This window comes from Symsagittifera roscoffensis, chromosome 9, assembly GCF_963678635.1.
Source record: "Symsagittifera roscoffensis chromosome 9, txSymRosc1.1, whole genome shotgun sequence".
Classification (NCBI taxonomy): domain Eukaryota; kingdom Metazoa; phylum Xenacoelomorpha; order Acoela; family Convolutidae; genus Symsagittifera; species Symsagittifera roscoffensis.
The window spans coordinates 16,975,714-16,996,238 of NC_087070.1; the positions used below are offsets into that span (position 1 = coordinate 16,975,714).

The 20,525-nt window shown below is 47.1% G+C and overlaps 2 protein-coding genes across 3 annotated transcripts in view; both read left to right on the forward strand.

Annotated features, from left to right (window-relative positions):
- The window catches only part of LOC134853905 (cytoplasmic dynein 1 light intermediate chain 2-like), a 485,619-nt gene that overhangs the window by 422,499 nt on the left and 42,595 nt on the right, over positions 1-20,525 (forward strand). The window lies entirely within an intron of this gene.
- On the forward strand, positions 2,671-5,379 carry LOC134854730 (uncharacterized). The gene has a single exon (XM_063871088.1). It carries the CDS (start codon positions 2,671-2,673, stop codon positions 5,377-5,379), a length of 2,709 nt encoding a protein of 902 aa, XP_063727158.1.

Here is a 20,525-nt window from a genome sequence, read left to right on the forward strand (position 1 = left end):
CTCAATTGATTCGCAACACCGATCAAGGCCTGGCGGAGAGCTTGGCTCAGGCAAACAAGGAGTCAGAGGAAAGAGAACTTAGGAAGACAAGAGAGATCGAGCGATTATTGAACGATCACGACAATACCTACGCTCATACGATGACTAGCCTGGAAAAAAAGTTAGATGCCAAATCTGACCTGATGATGCGGAAGCTTGACGAGATCTTAAACGGGAGCAATCGGGAGGAGCGTTCCGCCCCAAGGTAGTGCTCACGCCAGGCAAATGATGGAGATGGAGCACGCAGCTATGCCTGGGCCCAACAATCTTCAAGAACGTATTACGAATCTAAGCACAGGGAGCGGCCCAGGGCAGCCCCATCGAGGCCAGGTTGGACAAATCCGGTCCCTGCAGAGGCGGATGCCACCCCGGAGACAAGATTGCCCACTGTGCCACAAGTCAGATCAGTGCCAGATCTGACTACGGTCTCGCAGGACACAATGCTGTATGCTTCGATGTTTGAGCCTCTGAATAGATCTCTCGAAACATTCATCACCAAGCTCTCGAAGTCGACCGAGAGGTGAGAGAGGTCAAGAAGGACACTTAAGAAGCCGAAGTCATATAAGGACGAGTCAGATGGCTGCATTGATACTTGGATAGAGGCAATGAAGCTGCACTTTGAAGAAGAGAATCTCTCAAAGAAACAGGAGCGCAGCGCACTGACAAGCAATTTGGAGGGGACCGCCCTAAATTGTGTGATGGCGAAAAGGGCCGATGAACGAGAAAGCGCTCGCAAGGTATTCGACATCTTGCTGAACCGTTTGGGCTCTGGAGTACAAGGGCCTCAGGCTATGGTGAAGTTCGAAAAGAGGCGTCAAAGAGATGACAAATCCATAGACAAGTTTTTGGATGACCTTAAATTACTCAGAAGGAGAAGCAATCCCGATAAGAGAACATCGGAGCGGAACTTAGAGAAAACCATGCTAGCCACCCACGCCCGATGATTTGCGTATTAAGTCGCGTGAGTACTTGCTCATAAAATCGAGGGCGCAAAACCGTTACAGCATTTATGGCAACTACAGCGGGACAAACACTGGCGCGAACTCCAGTTGGTACAGACCTCGTGACGACATGGATAAGAGGAGGTCATGTTCAAATTGTGTCTCGATGGACCACCATGTTTCCGCCTGTTCTGCTTACAAACAGAACATGAAGGCAATAGGCCACTTTCTCGATGACGTTGATGCGACCGACGAGGACCACGAGGAGTACGTTAGAGGACTCATAATGAAGTATGGACCGAGGTGCTTCTTCTGTAATTTGGAGAGACATTTCAAGTCGGATTTCACTCAATTTTGGGATGCAGTGGCGGACGTAAAACATCCCCGTCATGAAGAGGCGCTTTCAGGCGGCAAAGCCAGTCGAGCACGTCTGATGAACGAGGCTGATTATCGGAGAAAAGAAACGACACCAAGCACCCTTACAACTAAAAAGTTGAAGACCTTGGCTAATGAGGTGGTAGCCTCGAGCCTGGAGGCAGAGTCAGCCGGCCCGCTCAAGGTGGAGAATATCCAACAGGAGCTAGCCACGAAGGAAGTTGAGCTATGGGTGGGGTTGGAACTGGAAAGCACAGATCTTCGGGAAAAATTTGACATCCTGGGGAAACAACGAAAGAAGAAGACAAGCAGGAACCCAGAAAGCTGTGACTAAAACTAAATGTTATATCGGGTAAAACCTTTGACATGACGAAAGAAGGAACGAAGATAATGTCCATTATTTTGGTCGCACGACACCAGGTGGTCAAGAACGTGAGTGAACCGTCCTGGTACACCTGGACATTTATGCGGACTACCTGAGGGAGAAGGATCCCAAGTTGGACACCACGGCAGTGCGAGCGCTGCTCACGACAGGAGGTCCAAGGCTAATGAGAGTGGATGGACATTACATCGAAGTCCATGGCCCATATCCGATTGTGATGAATGTGGATGGCATTAATATTTACACGAGGGCTCAAGTGACTAATGCGAGTGATCAGATAGGCCGGATATACCTTGGCCAAGAAGAGCTGAAGGTGCAACGAATCGAACACAATGCCATGCTTGAACAGGATGCGGTCTGCATAGGTTGCGAAGCCGATCTGGCAGCATATGTGCTAGATGTGCTAGGCAGACATCTTTCAGTAAAAGGACTGTTAGACACGGGTGCAGTGGTCAGCGTCATGCCAGTCAGCACCAGGACTGATATGGGCTTTGACAGGTCGGATCTGATACCGATAAACATCAGACTGGCAGCTGCCAATCAGGGAGCAATCTATGTGACAGGACGGACCCCGATTATATCACTGCAGCTTGGAAGAAGACATCTTTGGATGAGCTTTCTGGTGGTGGAAAATTTGGATGAATCCAATCAATTCCTCCTGGGAAGGGACCTCGTACGCAACTTTGATGTAACGATCGACCTCAACGACGGGTTGATCAGGATCAAAGATCCTGAGAGAAAGTATGAAAAGAAACCTCTTAATAAGATCCTAATTAACCAGACTAAGTTGCCAATTTTTCTGGATCCAAAAGTTAGATTGAAACTAAACCAAGCCGTGGTAGCGACGTTTAGGATGAGGAATCTAACTATTGAGTTAAAGCTTCTCCCCAAGCCGTGTTTTCCTCTACACAACAATTTAACTCAATAGTGTCAATGAACTTCAAACCTCCGCAGCTGCCCACCAATCCCACACCTGAGCAGTGGCGATGGTGGAAGCGCATCTTCATCGACGGGCTAGCCATCAACGGGGTGGTTGAGAATACTCACAAACTCACGTTCCTCAGGTCTCACGCCGGCTCGGAACTGTATCCCTTGCTACAAAACGCTGAGACCTTCGACGCCGCCATGGATATCCTGGACGCGCAGTTCGAGAAACCGACACGGGTCATATTTGCGAGGCATGAGCTGCTATCCTGCCGGCAGAAGGAAGGCGAAAGCATTCCTGACTTTATCAAGCGACTAAAGATTCTCGTCGAGCTCTGTGAGTGCAAACCCCTTACAGCATATGTACATAAACAACTGTTGCTTAGAGACGCGCTTGTTTCGGGATTGAGGCCCGATCATGTCCGAGCGAGGTTACTCGAACTCGACGACACCAAATCTGTCGACGATTGCATAGCACTCGCTAATGCAGTAGAGCTTTCAACTGATTATTCCAGGTCATTCCGCGCTGAAACCTCGGAACAATCAAACTCCGTTTCGGCTTTCCAGCCTGAACAGGTTGCAGGGGCGATTGCACAGAAGTACCCCCGAAATAGCCGATACACAAGCCAAAATAACGCGTCACATTCAAACAACTCAAACTGTGGGTACTGCGGTTTGCGTTTTCACATACGCAGCAAGTGCCCGGCAAAGCGCGACACGTGCCATAAGTGCCAGAAGTTGGAGCATTGGGCCACTGTTTGTCGTGCAAGTACTCCAACTACAGTCGCGTTGCAGGGTGAGGAATCCGAAGGATCCCTAGCATCCGTCATCTGTGCATTGTCTCCCAACACGGAGGCGAGACAGACCGTTTATGAGAAGGTACTGATTGGTGGCGTTCATCAAGCACTTGCACTGATTGACCCTGGAGCAACCGATTGCTATATCAAGTTCAAGCTCGCATGGAAATTTGAATTGCCTTTAACCGACGTTGAGTCATCTACCAAACTAGCAAACGGCGACAAATTGAATGTGCTTGGCTTCATCGACACACAAATAACAATAAAGGCAGAATCTTATTGTTGTCGCTTACACGTGGTTGAGTTGTTAATTGCCGATTTGATCATCGGAATGGACGTTCTTGCTAGCCATCAATCGGTTTATCTTGACCTCGGCGGTCCAAAACCACCTATCACTTTCCACCTGGGAGGACGTGATACCGAGATTACTCCCCCAATAAGCTTAGAACGAGATCAGTGTACGAAAGCATGTTGCAGCATGTTCCAAATTATGACAACCGAGCCCCCAGCACTATTTCCTGAGAAGCTCCTTGCCGTTGAGCCAATTTCTTCCAAGTCTCGACGAGTTTCTGCTGACAACGCGCTATTCATGAAAACTGAAGTAAAGAGGCTTCTGGATCTCGGAATAATTGAGCTGTCTGTTTCACCTTGGCGGGCTCAGGCCTTCGTTGTCAAGGGACCAAGCAAGAAGAGAATGGTAATTGACTATTCCGAAACAGTGAATCTATACACCGACGTTGACGCATACCCATTTCCGGATGTCGAGTCCATGCTTACTCGTGCGGCCGCTTTTCACTATTTCAGCAAAATAGATTTGAAATCCACATACCACCAAATACCGTTGCAATCAGATGACAAACCATTCACAGCCTTTGAGGTTGGGGGCAGACTCTACCAACTCACACGCCTTCCATTCGGTGTTACAAACGCCGTCCCAGCATTCCAGCGAATAATGGATAGCTTTATTGAAAGAAACCAATTGCGCTGCGCCGAACCGTACCTCGACGACGTCTATATCAGTGGGATCCCAAAGGAGGAACATGACCGGAATCTACACGCGTTCTTGAAAGCCGCGGAAAAAGAAAGCCTGACGCTCAACATAGACAAATGTACATTTGGAACCAGGAAATTATCCTTGCTGGGACACATTATTGAAAACGGCTCGAAGAAGCCGGATCCTGAACGCTTACGTGTTCTCATGGAGTACCCAGTGCCCCACACCGCAGCTCAGCTGAAACGGCTACTCGGGTTCTTTGCTTACTACGCGAAATGGGTGTCACAATATTCACTTAAAGTAAAGCCGCTACTAGAGGCCCAGAAACAGGGTGCCTTTCCTTTGAACCGCAACTGTGTCGATGCAATTGACTCGCTCAAGCAGGGCATTGCGTCTGCATCTCTGGCTATACCTATAGCGGGCGCCGGGCCGCTCCTCCTCGAAACAGACGCATCTGGGACAGCACTAGGGGCAACATTATCACAAGGTGGTCGCCCTTTGGCTTTCTACTCTAGAACATTGTCTACTTCAGAACAGATGCAGTCGTCAGTCGAGCGCGAGGCCATGGCTATTGTTGAGGCGTTTCGGAAGTGGGAGCATTTTGTTCGAACATACGAAACGGTTGTTAAAACGGATCAAAAATCGGTTTCGTTCATATTCTCCAAACACCGTTCAAAAGTTAAAACTGACAAACTCACGAGGTGGAGGTTAGAGCTGTCAGAATTTGCGTACACCATCATGTATCGGAAAGGCAGCGAGAACGTGGGCGCGGACGCTCTATCCAGACTCTCCGCTATCTCGAAAGAATCCCCATGTCTTACGTTACATTGCCAATTGCAGCATCCGGGCGTCGTCCGTATGTGGGAGTTCGTGAGACGTCATAATCTAGCTTTCTCTCTTTCAGAAGTAAAGGAGGATTATATATGACTGTGATACGTGCAAAGAAGTCAAACCGGCATTCTACAAACCTGGTGCATCGTCAATAATTCGAGCTTCACAACCCTTTGAGAGACTGGCCATGGATCTTGTCGGTCCAAAATCCGCCGCCCGAAAGACCGGTAACTGCTACGCCCTAACCGTAATTGACGAATACAGTAGATTCCCTTTTGTATTTGCTATCAAAACGATTACGAGCGAATCCATTATAGCATGTCTACGCCAACTTTTCTCAGTCTTTGGGTGTCCAGCATTTATTCACACAGATCGGGGCAGCCAGTTTCTCTCTTCCGAGTTCGACCAGTTTTGCTCACGAAATGGCATATCTCATTCGAGAACGACCAATACAACGGTCACTTAGTGGTAACGGCCAATGCCAGCAATACAACGGCACAATATTCAAGACGGTTAAGTGTATCCTACACTCGCGTAATTTAGGTGCTGATATGTGGGAATCTGTGTTGCCAGAAGCACTTGCTGCTGTGCGTGCACTCCTCTGTACTGCCACAAATGAATCGCCCCATTCCAGGTTTTTCAAATTCCCGCGGCGAGCAGGTCTAGGCTGCTCTCTTCCAGAGTGGCTGAGCAGCGGCAACCCTGCATATCTGAGAAATTTTGTGCGCGGAAAGTAGGACCCGCAGGTACGACCCGTCAGCATCTCGGACGAGTGGTATTCCCAAATGGATATATTGACACTGTCTCGACGAAAGATTTGTCACGGCGCAATATTCCAGCCCAAACGGACGCTACAGAACCCAGGAGCCCGCATCTGTCCCCAGTGAAGAACTTACCGAATGCCATGGAACATTTTCCAACGATCAAACCCGAGGAAACCTGCAGTATCCCAGTGACGATGTAACATTCGCCCGGAAGATGCATATCGACGGAAAACAAAACTAAGTCTTAAGACGACTGGCTAACGTCTAAACAGAGCTTTGCATGCTTTTCACCGTCTCTACCAAGGCAGTACTTTTCGGTGGTCTTTTCTAACATCGGGTCGACAAAAACGTTACTGCTTTCGGCTTCGGTCAAAACACTCAAATTAACTAGATTACATGCAGAAATAGTGAGCTCATGGCTGGGTCTCAGTATCCCCAGACCACGAGGTCACTCCTAAAAACAGGGCTACTACTTATTATATTACTATTGTTTTTGTTCAGTAGATAAAAATCATCATCTCCATCGAAGATGGATCAACCCTTTCCCCCAACTCCTAGCTTCTCATCCCTATCAAAATGAATCCAGATATTAATTAAATTCAAGTCAGGACATGACAGGAAGCTAAAAGTTTATGCAACAGGATAAAAGTTTCAGTTCCTTTACCCTTCCGGATTGATGAATCCGCTGGATCAAGCTCGCTAATCCTGATTTTCTCTTAATCCGGAAGGCCGTCTCTCACCCTTCACCGTTGTTCGCAACGGCCTTGCAACTGTTGTAGCAGCACAATAGTTGCAACTCGGAGTGTTCTTCCTTTACTCTGTAACTCGTTGTTGTTTTCCGATCTCAATTTCGTTGTTGTTGCTAGCGCAGCTAATGTTGTTCTCTTTTTTCTTTCTCGTTTTAGTCAAAATGGCCGTTTCTGACGTTTCTCAGAAATATGACGTCATAATTCGAATTTTTGAAATTTTAAAATACCAGAATATTCTAGCCCTCACCGTTTGGCCAATCGTTCCAATAACGTTCTTAATTCTTAATAATCATCAATCCGGAAGGCTTACTGCTAAAAATTCGAAGTCTGCATAAATTGCATTTTGGCCATTCTGGTCGAATGTCACATACTCCCCGGACAGTCCCGTCAATGCACTCATTGAATCGCACAATGTTCGTAAAATGGTTACAGTGTCATCGAACAGAATTTATAAAATGCACGAAATTACTTTTATCCACGTCACATCGACTCACTGCAGAACATAAATGGCATCATACTACATCACTATAGCCTTCAAATTCTTTCATTAATCTGCACATTGAGGATATAACCTAAGATAAAACATATTTTCTGACTCCCAGTGTCAATGTCCCGATTAAAACTTTTTCTCTTTGATTTAAAAGGTGTTGGCTTGCAGGACAGTCCTGCCAACCAACAAGCTAAAATTATCCTACTATGCTCCTTCCCTTCGGAAATCTTGCTTGTTTATTGTCCTGAATTTTAAAACTAAGAAACTTTGTGGTTAGAAAGAACAATGAAACAATCTCCCTCTTCGAGAGATTACTCAAGTTTTCCATGTCACCACAAAATGATCAGTCTTCCTAAGTGATTAAAAACAATCATGCAGGCTGGAATATTTAAATATACTCTCCTCTTAAGCCTTTCTAAATAAATAATAAGTGTCTCTAAAGCCACTTCAACTAAAATCAAAATGCAAATTTATAAATGCAACAATTTCAAAACTCAACTAAATGTTTCAGTTTTCAATTACAACTTGGTTGCTTGGTTTCTCACTTGAGTTTTTCACACACATAAAAAAATTCTGAGTTTTAACTTTTCTTCATCACTCCTTTGTTCTCTTCTTTTTTCGTCGTTTAGAAGTTCTAAAACTTCTAAATTCTTCTAATTTTCTTTCTTGTTGCCTCTTGTTTTCTCGACCATTCATCAATGTTCCATTTCTTCCTCCTGTGATACTGACTCCGCACTTTCGGTTTCCGTGTCTTGTAGCACATCATTGGCTATCCTGACGCTGTTGGAAGCCGTCCTCCAACACTTCTGCTCTTCTACCCTCTGTTTACAGCAAGGTAGGGGATCCACGTTGGATTCTCTGTTCCTGCAGAAGCTGTTGTGGAGACACAACGTCACGTTTCTCTCCAAATCTTCTTTCAGCATCTCTGCCTTCTCATTTCCACTACGCTCACTCGTCCTGGAAATTCTTTCCACAGCGGTGGTCACTGCATTCCGATGAGTCACGAAAGCTCGCTTGAAAGCTCCTGCCCCAATGTCCAGCTGATATTCACTGTACACTCTGCCATGCTTCGACATATGCTTTTTCGCATACTCGTACAACCATGCAGTCATGTTAGCTCTGAACCATGGCATCAATCGTTTTTTCGCCCATATCTTCTTCACTTCCATCGGAATGTTTAGAACTTTGCACATTGTCTCAAAAAGATCTAAATCTTTTAGACAATCTAATTTCCGCAATTGTTCTCTCGTTGGTGCCTCCTGTCTATTATTTTCTCTCACATGAGCTTCCAGCCATCGTATCGCCATCATAACTCCCACTATCACTATTGTTACGGGCTGTGATGAATCTGGTAAACCCATGGAGAGCAGCTCTCCAGAGTCCCAGATCAACATCAGATTACTACGCTTGGGATACCACCAGGTCTGCAGCAAGCAGTGGCAAGGAAACTCGTCATGTGTCAACATGATGCTCCTCCAATTACGTCTTCCCGAAGCTTCCAGCAATGGTTCCACTTCCATCATCACTCGGTGGATTTCATCCTCATCTACTGCATTGTAATCTGTGACAGTTGATCCTCTCTGTTTCTGTTTCTCAAAGTCACTGAAGTTCCCGCTCACATATCCCATGAACTTCTTTCCTAGTATTGACTCCAATTCTTCTTTGGTTCTCTCTGGGACTGCTGAGAACATCTTACATAGTAACTCGTAAGACTTTTCAGACATTCTCGCCAATCTCACACACTTCGGCACTGAGAAGGCTTGATCCACAATCGTTCTTGTTCTCTTCACGTCCACAGCTACGAAATGTACAGGATATCTGCTCTTGCACATTGGAGCCAACGTTGAACCCACCAAATATCGTGCTCCTGATGGTCTACAATAAGTTTCGCTGTGTCTGATGTTCATTTCTGTCTCGATTGCTTCCCTCCATTTCCCTATGTATTTCTGCTCAGTCTGCAGAACTCCTGGGAATACTTCTACGCTGATGGCTGTGACCATCTCATGTTTCTGTTCTAGATTCAATAGTGACTCTAAAGAACCAAACATGCTGTAGAATCCTAGTGCAGTCACTAGATTCACATCGGTTCCTCCATGGCAATCTGCTATCAGTTCCGTTTCTGTTCTAGCTTTCATCACTACATTTCCAAACAATACCGTCAATTGCTTGTGTTGTTTCTCCAGGGTCCTCACACAGTCCAGACCTCCACAAACGTGACCCTCCAGTCCACAGACTTCCGCCAGACAGCTACCAGGTTTGACCCAGTCTTCTGGTCCCCAGCCAGGCAACTCTACTTTATCTTCTCCGTTGCTCTTAGAGGCTGTTATCATCACATTATATATGATGTTGAGGTCACGCAGGTTACAGTCTGCATTCAGTTCCCTCTGTGTGTCCTGTGTCGCCCGTAATATTGAGTCAGCGTTGGGACTAGGACACCATGATGGCCTCATCAATTCCCACACTGCCATCAAGCTCGTTCTCAGTAATTCATCTGAGAATCCCAACCCAAACTCCACTCTCTTGTCGGATTTTGGTACTGAAGGTGCAGTCACCTCTTCTTCCAAGACCAGTCCCAATTTGGCCTGTGTATTGTTAACGCTCTTAATCGTTACAATTCTGGACGTCCAGAATCTTAGTAACACCGCCTGCTCATAATCAAAGAAGCAATCGCGTATGTCTTCACTCAGGAAAGGATTGTACGCTATCCCTATGATCCCGGATACGTAGCTATATGACTTCTTCTTGATCGGTCCACAGTATTCACTGGATTTCGGCAATGCTCCCATAGATTCTTTAGTGAGTCTCAACTCCTTGTTTGAGAATCTCCTGATCTCGTCTATCTTTTTCATGGGTTCCAATTCCTCAGGATCTTTCATGTTTACCCTCATCGGTTTACTTTGCTGCATATCCAGCAGTGCTAGCAAGAATAAGGCTTTCGTTCACTCACCGCCTTCCCTCAACATTTTAACACAAGTGTTTAATGCAGGTACTGAAATCTGCTCTATCAGGAATCGAATGAAACAGAGAGCGTCTCTCCGCTTCGCACACGCTACTGCTGCTCCCTCCTGGACTATCAGATCCCTCAGATTCGTCATAAGGAAAACTTTTTCTTCTTTTGATATCTTTCTTTCTTCTGAATCATATTCTTCGCGAGTCAGTCCCATCATGCACCAGGCGAACCTGAGTTGTAACTCTGTCCTTACGTAAGGTACTGCCACGAGAGCATGTATTCTTGGCGTAGTCCTCATTTCTTCTTCGAAATACCTCAATACTACTGCTTTCCATGGAAGGCTCACTAACTGCTCTATCGTTTCCGCCTGTACGTCAGACGACGCCAAAGTTCCATACGCCTTCTGCTTGAGGGTGGTGCCTTGCAACATCATTTCCAGATAACCCTCCATGGCTTTTTCGTCTTCCAGGGCCATTACATACCCTCTAGCCGAGTTTCGGTATTCCAACATCTCCATGTATCCACCGGTGGGTTCATCTATCGACACTGTCTCCGACACTGTTAGTCGGTTGTATTCCACTGGTGTTAGTTGTCCTGCAACACTTCCCTTTCCATGATTCATGGGAGATGGCTTGAAGTCCCTCATTTTGCTCTCTCCACATTGGCTTAGTATTTCCATTTCTAAAGCTGCTCCAGTCAGAGTGCGGTCACTCCTTTTGGATTTATAACCGGTTGACTTTATCCCCGCCATGAGAATGGGTGGCACCATCGCTATATCGGTTAATATTCTATCTGTGCCAGACAATTGATAATCACCTTGCCCCAAATCCATGACCTCCTCGACTCGCTTCCTTTTCGTTGAGTTACCAGCTTTCATCGATATTCCTGAATCCACTTTCGTCTTTCCAATTCTCCTCGGCATCACTCTGCTGCCTAACTTCATTTTCATCGCATTGATCTTATCAATCACCATTTTCGATCGCATCGTCCCTCTCCTGGTTCTTGACAGGTACACCACCTCTCCTTCATCGTCCTGCGGCACCATCTTGATGGGAGAATTCGCTTCACTCTCATCAGTGGCTGAGTCGATCAATAACTCACTCAGTCTCCCTTCACACTCATCAAGTTTGTCAAGTACTTCTCTCATCAAGGGTTGATTGAGACCTGTTTTGAGGATGGACTGGGTCCCATAGCTCTGAATCACGGTCCAGACTTCTTCCATAAACACCACTCTGTCCAGCTTACATCCCGCCCTACTCTCGTGGTCTCGGTGATGTACTTCCCATTCTTCTTCGGGCAGCGTTCCCAAGAAAGGTACTCTGGCTGAGGCCTCTATTCTTCTCCTCCGAGGTGATTCCATGAGGATTCTCTGGTCGTTATTTCTCGAATTGCCAGGAGAGCTGCTCTCCGGCAAATTCTGTTTCATTTCCATAAAGGCTGACGGAGGCTCCAGTGTCGAGGTGCCTTCATCCGCTGGTTCAGTCGTTTCCAACGTATCCGCATTATTTTCAAGATCACTGAAGATGTTAAAATCCAGGCTGGATGTTCCTCCTGTCTATGCCCTGTCGTCTTCCCCACCAGCTTGACCTTGTTGCATGGGTTCTTCGGTCTGACGACTTCCATCCTGTCCGTCATTTCCTTCCGACTTATCTTTGTTCGGGCTCACTGGTCTTTGTTCGTCATTGTCGGCTTCTTCCTGAAATTTCGGTATGAGCAGTGTACCGGCCGATTCATCTTCCTCTTCTCCATGGACCACTTTGGTTTCTTCACAGCCGAAGGGTGCTAGGATGGTTCTCGTCTGCAGTACTCCTGTCATTTTCATCTCCTGTTTTACGCTAGTCAGGATCAATGAGGCTTCAGGCAATTCTGTCCTGCCTCTCATTCTCATCGGAGTTAAGCCTAGTCCCTTCCATTCCTCATCAAATCTTCCAGGCTTGGGAGTAGCGGCGTTGCTTATTCGCCTTCTCGTCGCTTGATCCGTGTATGCAAATCGTGTGTACTGTAACACGGCGGCATTTCTCCCCACGAAGTATGGATCCATCGTTCCCACGAAATTCCCTACTCTCTTTTCATTGGTTTCGAATGCTCTCAACCTATGAGTTTGTACCACGGAGACTGCTCCGAGCAACATCCTTCTTATCAGAGGGAATTCAGGGATTGCCTCTGGTAGCTTCTTGTAATCGCCCCAGTCCTTCGTCTCTTCTCTCACTTTGTGAAATGCTGCAGTGAGACGAGGTACTCTGGTTATTTCACCATTCGTTTTGTCATAGGGCCTCAGATTCCAAAGCTTTGGAAACACCTCGATGTGTCCTCTTTCTACTTCTCCGATGCGGTCACGGAAGTGATCGTCAAAATTGATGACTGTCATCTCTGGCTCCAATATTTTCGCAAACAACAGATCTTCACTCATGAGCTCCCGCAGTGTGTGCTGCTCACACCAGTTCAGTGTACTACCGTCCACTGCCGATATGAGGTTCACGTGCAGCACCGACCTCCTATATGCTTCCACTTTAACGTCAGGGAACGCAAACGTGACTGCTGGTCCATAGATCACTGTCACGAACTCCGTGACTCCTCTGATCAGCGCCAAGGGATCGGTCCTCATAGCCAAGCTCAGATCCGTTAATAGCGGCATGCCTCCAACATGTCGTCTAACATCTTCCTCTCTTTCAATTGTCTCGTCTTCTCCGGTTCCAAAGCGATTTTGCTGCAAGAGATATTGGATAAGAGTGTGTCTCAGGTCTCTTATTTTGTTCCACGAGTCCGTGGATTTCTTCATATCCAGATTCCTCACTCTCTCTCTCATCTGCTCTGGACAACGTGCCAGTTTCATTAGTCCTCCCAAGTTTCCGTGGGTTATTGCGATCAATGTCAGAAGTCCATCTAGTCGCAGGTTCTGTATTCCATCCGTGAGCAGTATCGCCGGTCCTTTCACGAAACTCTCCGCTCCGAATGTCACGAACAAGGCTATTAATTCCACTATCGATACTCTCACTACTGCTTGGAGGAATTCCTTTATCAAATAGTGCGAGACTTTCGGGTAAACTTTTGCCAAGAAGGACGCGGTCCATCCGGCTCCCAACCCTTCTAGCATGCTGTCTGTCCTTTCAAATCCCTCATGTCCCTTCACTTCCTGGGTCCAGAAGGTTTCCAGAGTAATCTGACACATTCTGTTCACAAACTCCGCTGTCTTTTCTCCGGCATTTTCCGCCAGGTTCACCTCCTTCAACAAGTAGGCATGTATCTTCGTGATCATTACGGGGCCTTGCTGAAAAGCATCTGCACCCAATGCCGCTACTCTAGGATTCAGGTGTAGCCACTGGTTGGCTTCCGGCTTGGTTCTCAGAACCATCGCCTCCAGATGAGCTCTCGTCTCTAGTGAATTTTTTCTTCTTGTGTCTTCACTTGCCACTTCCATTGCTCGGAACCATAAGTCGTTGGACATTGCCGTGATCACTCGATGGTCGTCGTCTATTTCCGGTTTCAGTTTGAGTTGCCGACTGAAGTTGGACAGTTCCAACCCCAGCACTTCGTCCAACACTAACATGTGTAGCGCGTGGTCCTTGAATCCTCTCATCGCGTTTGAGATATCTGACCATACTGCAGGCAGTTCAGCCTTAAGTGGCCTCAGGTTCTCCATTTCTATCATGCGATTCGGGGCCGATATGATCACATCAAATTTTCCTTCCGAAAGTAAGGCTACCATTGCATACACAAACTTCAGTCCATCCGGGAGATGTGCATATCCCGGAGACAACGCAAATACTACTCTCATTGCCATTTTATTGAATGACCCCTCCTTCGTCGCATCCACCACTTCACCCATCGACTCCAGGATGTCTTTTATTGCTGGCCATACTGCGTTTTCTGCTGTTGCAGGATCTCTGAGCCTGCTCAGAAAACCTCTACTGTGTAGATGGTCATTGATGCCAGCAAACACAATCGTAATTGGGTTCATGTCTGTCTGCCTTTGTACCCCTATAGCCAAAGATACTGACTGCAATAGGTCTAGGTCAACCGCGGCCAGCATTATGACGTCCGGCCAAAACAAAGACTTGGAGGTGTATACGAATTCTGAATTCGCTACTACCATGATCGTGGCCTTCCTCATCTCTGCTTTGTCATAGGCGGCGAAGATTGTCTCATCTTTCTTTATCGCTGTCAATCCGCCATATCTCTGGGCATCATCATCTTGGTTCACTAGTTTTGGGTACACTCTCTCCTTCACATGACCAGGTGGTGTCGTCAGCTGCCTAAATATCTTCACGTGTTGTCCAATCGGCGCTCTCGCCGTCAGGAATCTTCCTGGTCTCTCTTCACAATTCCCCTCATCATGGTTCAATCTCACATCTTGCAACGGTCTCGCTTTCACTGGCCCCATCGTGTTGTTAGAGGGCAGTCCCTCCAAATCAGCAAATCTCAAGGCCGTCGTGGAGCTGAAATTTATGCTAGCGGCTATCAACCAGTCTACGCCGGTTATCGAGTACAATTTGCTGACGGATAGCATCGCTCCATTCAACATCCTCCTTGCATCTTCGATGAAGCTTACTCTCTGGAGATCCAGCTTCATTAGTTCGTCTTTGTATATATGCCAAGGAGACGGTATGGATCTCGACCACAACAATGAGCCTCTGCTCGGTCTTTCCTCTCGACTGGTACTCGTCGTCTCCGATCTAGTGTCCGATCTAGATGTGCCTGCTACTTCTTCGATTGGTTGGTTGACAGGTCCTCTGACTCTAGGATTCAGGTCCAAAGGTTCAATGTCCATGAGGATCATTCTTCCGGCATTTCGATTTGCTAGGTTTCTCAAGATGTTGTTCCATCTCATGACTCCCTCGTTGTGCCTTCTTCCTGATGCTGTCAGGCTTCTCGCGTTCATTGGCACCGTGCAAACGGTCAGTACCGCGCAACTGAACTTCTGCCAGAGAGTAGTGAACAAACACACCATCATTGACTCCCACAGTGCTTCCTGCTCGTCTGAACCTCTGGAGATGTCATTCGTCCCAACTAAGATCATCACATTGGGAATCTTCCCTGGATTCATCAGTTCCACCATCCGATATAATTGGGCTATCGTCGCGCCTCCAAAGGCCATCACCGTGGTGACCCATGAGGTCCTCAAATTCGACAGCACTCTGACTAAGCTGTCTCCCAATATCAGGTGAGATGTCCCGAGTGGTGGTTGCTGCAGGTTCACAGCCGGGCTCCAGGTAGCTCGATTGAAGCAGGCCCTCGGATCTGTCTCCGGAACTCCCGTGAAATTATACTTCAATTGATTATTCTTCTGCACGTCTATTATACGAGACACTTTCTTCGCTGGCATCTTTCGTACTTTCCTCTCTGGGATTCTCGAGCTCCCCATGAGTGGTGTCACGTTACTTATCCCTTGTCTGATCACGGTCTGGGAGAGTTGTACTCTGCCCGTATCGTCAATCGTTCCATAGGGTGCAGTCACCCCGGAACCTGGCGCATTCTTGTTAGCAACCAGTCGTCCAGCTGTCTCTATCAGCCTCCTCACTGTCTGTTCTACGACGGGATCACCCAAGGTGTCACTAGGATCCGGGATTGTTACTCGATTCGTCTCTGCCTCTGCTGGAAGCCGTGTCTCCGTTGTTTGACTCATCTCTCGAGGTGTCAAGAGCTCCATCGGGGACTGCCCACGAGGAATATCCCTTGCAGGTATCACTTTCTCCACGGCCTTTGTCAACGCCACCTGCTCCGATCGCTCTTTGTATTCCTGCCTTAAGCGCTCGATCTCTTGACCCTGCTTTTTGTTGCAGTCTTCAAACAACTTTCTCCACATGTCCCGGTCTTCCTCCATCTGGAGCATGCTTTTGGTCATCTCGTCCAGCTCCTTCTTCGTACTTCTCAGCTGATCGTTCATCTCGTCCAGATCTTGTATGGTTTGGTTCGTCTGAACCTTCTGTGTTACTTTCGCCCTTTTTGGTGGCACAGCTGCTCTCAGTGGTGAACCAGACGAGGTCGCCTCGCTGTTCATCTCCCGATGCATTCTCGTCAGCCCAGGTTTAGGCTTAGAGGGCATTGGCATCTCACCTGGTTGGTAAGTCCTAGAACTTCCCAATCCAGGCTCATTCGCCAAGTCACTCCCTGAGAGAGCCCCGTTTCTCCACCTCATCACTCTCATGTTCGGGCGGTCTAGTACTCCTCTTTCTCCATATGCTGCCATCAACAGGACTTCCGTGGGGCGGTCCCCACGGTTGTCGTGCCCCAAGATGTTGATCAGGGCGGTCAGCAACATGACCACCTCTGGGTCCTCCAGAGCGAAGTCCTGTTCGATCAGCCGACGATAGATCGCATCTACCATCGGTCCTACATATGCCTCTGCCAGGTCCATCAATTCATCCAGGTTAAAGTTGTCCATTCTATTCTTTTCAAGTTTGATTTGATTCGATTCGATAACTGACTCAAGTGAGTAATTTAAATGATCAATCAGGATCTAGAAAAGCAATCACGAATGTCACATTTGTCAGTTTCACTTTAACATATATCGTTAAAATTTGCTTAAAAACAGTTCAGATAAAAAGATATTTATCCTAAAATTTATTAAAATCAATTGGTTTCTAAAATTTTGGAATTCGACCTAAGATTGGACAGTCCAAACTTTGGATCTATTCCCAAGATCGTCATTTAGTTGTTCATGGTCACTAACCCCTACTTACCCATGATCTTAATAACCTAACACATAACATAACATAACACACATATCACATATTACACACAACTTAATCTTTGGCCTAACACCCTCTCGCACATCACTCAGCCTATACTTAAGTAATATTTCTTATGTAGATATACTTGTATGTTCGTATCAGAGAATATCACGTGTACAAGCGCGTACAATTCCCGAGGATGCAGTCTTCCTCTGTTTGGATCGTACACTGGAAGCGAGAGCTCCTTCACGTCCATTTCCACAAGGAAGTCCCTCAGCCTCGTCAAAGACAAGACTAGGTTTTCTGGGTCCACGTGCTGCTTCTCCGTCGCCCTCGTTACCAAGAAGCATAAGTACTTTCCCGGTATCTGCGACACCGCCGGAGGTAAGGCTGCTACGCCCCCTATCCCTGGTCTTTGCTTCCAAAGGAATTCCACGTTTTTGTATTCTCTCTTAAAATCTGCCGCTAACGCTGTCCTAAAACTCATGTCTGCGGTGATTGCTATCGCACATGTTCTGTTTGTGAGTATGAAATCACTGTCTGTTAGTATTATGTTACCTGAATATTCATTTGGTAAGTTAAAATATGACTCAACTACCCTGCCTATGTCAGGTTTCTTAGGCTCTTCGCCGGTTTCTGTTTCTAAGTCTCCTGTTTCTCTTGCTATTCTTAATGTTTTTATTATCAAGTTTTCAGAGTGGGTAAGTCCTACCCCCACTCCCCGGACAAAAACATCCATCGACGTCCCCGTCGATCGCATACCGGGTATCAAGTCAAGGTTAGAAGCTGGAATGAGTAGTCGTCCTTCCTGGGCAGCCCAGGAAGGATCATCTCGTTCAGTCTTGATGTATTTCATGCTTTCACGATCTACGTCTTGAATTGTGACGCTAGTCTCCTCTGGATCCGAGGTCGTTTCATTCAGCCACTCTAAGACACGCAGGTTCGTCAGGTCTTGTTCATATGACTGCTGTTGCTCATCGTCGAACTCTACCTCGGTTTCGACCAGTCGTCAACCCACTCATCGTCGTGATCATCGACTATGTCAATGTCTTGCGACATCGTTATCTCCTCTAGACCCACTACTTCCTCCACTATCTTCTTTAGATTTATCCTATCCACTACAAAGTCGTCACCGTAAGGATTGAATTTCTTTCTTGATCTCATCCCGTCCTTCTGACGAGTCTGTATGGTGAACGGAAGATCCGGTTCCAAGTTCTTGGGAACCTCTATCTGTTCAGGATCCTGCCAATCTTCCTCTGCGTAGGGTAAGGTTTCATCGTCCGCTTCGATCCGTTCGTTTGGATCCAGGTCCAGCGGTGTATCCGTACCTTACTCTACGACTTCGTTTCCATCGTTCTTCTCCCTAGTGCCTTTTTCATTGACCTCACAAGCAGGATCCATCATTAGATAATCCCCTTCTTCCATGTCTGCAGGTATACACCAGTCTTCTGTCGATGGATTGTGTGGCTTGATGTTCTCGTAGTGGGCGGCTCGGCAAGTACTCAGTCTATAAAAGCGTCCCTCCTGGTGCACCTCTGTAATCATGAAGGGTCCCCTCCACTTTTTTAGGAGCTTTTTTGTCCCTTTCGGTGGTATAACGTTCTGAAATACGCATACGTAGTCTCCCACCGAGTAAGCCTTTGCACCAGCTGCTTTCTTGTCGAATCTTTTCCTCTGCCTTGCCTGTGCCTGCTGAGTGTTCGTCTACACAAATCGTTCAACTCCTGTTGGCGTCTGATCACATCCCTCACGTAGACCTGTGGGGACGTTTTCTTTCCCTCATATTCTGGGTAGAAGAAGGTTAAGGGTAAAGACTTCTCGTGTCCAGTCAGCATCATGTGTGGACTGACTCCAGTGGTGGAGTGTTGCGTGCTGTTATATGCCCCCATCACCTGTGGAAGGTATCTGTCCCAGTCGGTCATATACCTGGAACAGTATACTCTCAGCATCGACACTAACGTCCTATTCTGTCTTTCCACTAAACCATTCGTTTGAGGGTGGTATGTCGTGGAGTGAGCCTGAGCGACCTGTGAGCGTCTCATAAGCTCTTTCGTAAGCTCTCCTACGAAAGCTGTTCCATTATCCGATTGAAACGTCATTGGACAACCATGTCTTGCTATCCATGTATTGATCAGGTGGTCGCATGTCTCTTCCGCCGAGGCAGTTATGCAGGGCACGGCCTCTGCATACTTCGTAAAATGATCTATCATGACCAGCACCTGATTGTAACCATTGTCTGTCATGCATATCTTTTGGTGATCTATTTGCACCACCTCGTTGAATTCAGACGACTCAATCGATTGTAAAGGAAATCGCAACTTCCTAGGATCCTTGACCTGTTGGCATGACAGACATGCTGTTACCCATTTCTCGCATGCCTTTTTCATCCCTGGCCACTCAAAGCGCTTCAGGATCCTCTGATATACTTTGTCGATCCCCTGATGGCCCATTTGATCATGTGACCTGAATAATAATTCTGTCTGATAGAGTTGCGGTAACACTATCGCGTTATACTTGTATAGGACTCTGTCTTCCTCCCTTCTTTTGCAAGCCACAATCCCGTCCTTGTTCAAATATAACCTCCCTTCCTTTTGCATGAAGTATTGTCTCAGGATGCGATAACTATCTTCCTCGAGGTCCCCTTTATCCGGAGAACCATTCTCGATCCACCTTTTCAGGTTGCTTGTCATGCGATCATTTCTCTGCGCCCTTAGAAGGTCCGAGAGTCTGTATCTCGCCTTCAAGTACGTCTTCATGACCCTCATCTGACTATTCAGCTCGTTGGGTTGATGTGTGTCTTCTTCCATCTTAACGCACCAAATCTTCGCCAACGGTTGTGTTTCTTGTTCAAACGGCTGAAGGTCAGTCCTGACTACCTCTTTCTGCGGCAACAGGCTTATCGAGCGTTTCGATACCGCTATCGTTTCTAAGTCATCCGCTGCGTTGTCAAAGACTCTTTCGCTTGGTATTAGGTAGCGATCACTGTCAGGATCCTGGTACACTTCTTTGTCCAGGTCCCTTGCCCGAGTTTCCACTAGTAGCGTGTGTATCGCTAGGTCTGACAGTTCGGATCCCGAACTCGAGTTCCTGTCTGAATAGGTGTCCATTCCTGAGTTTCGGGAATCATCACCCGTCGAAGAGGTTGTGCTGGAGACTGCGCTCTCCTCCAGATCATGTCTGTGCTTTCTTCGCATCCATCTGAACTCCCCGGACAAAACCTTGTTCTCTAGGTCCTGTTTCTCATCAGGAATTTTCTCGTTTATCTCAGACTCCCCGGACAAATTTCCTTGTCCCGGGTGTTGATCTTGTGATCGCTGGTTCTTTTCATCATCCGTCTCCCCGGACAAATAGTCCTGCAGCAGATTTTGTTCTACCTCTTCACCCTCTTTATCCCGGTCCACAAAGGTGACGGTTTTCTTTCGCTTGCTGCTCCCCTGTTCTTTCTGTCCGTAAGAAGTACTGGGTAAAATCTCTTGGGGTATTGAGGATACTAGTTGCTGAACTATTGTCCTACAATCCCTCTCGTTCTCTTCGTGCTGTCGTCTGGACGGCATGATCTTCACCTTCTCACTGACTGTTAGCGATGCCACTGCTGCTGTCCACTCGGGGTCATCTCTG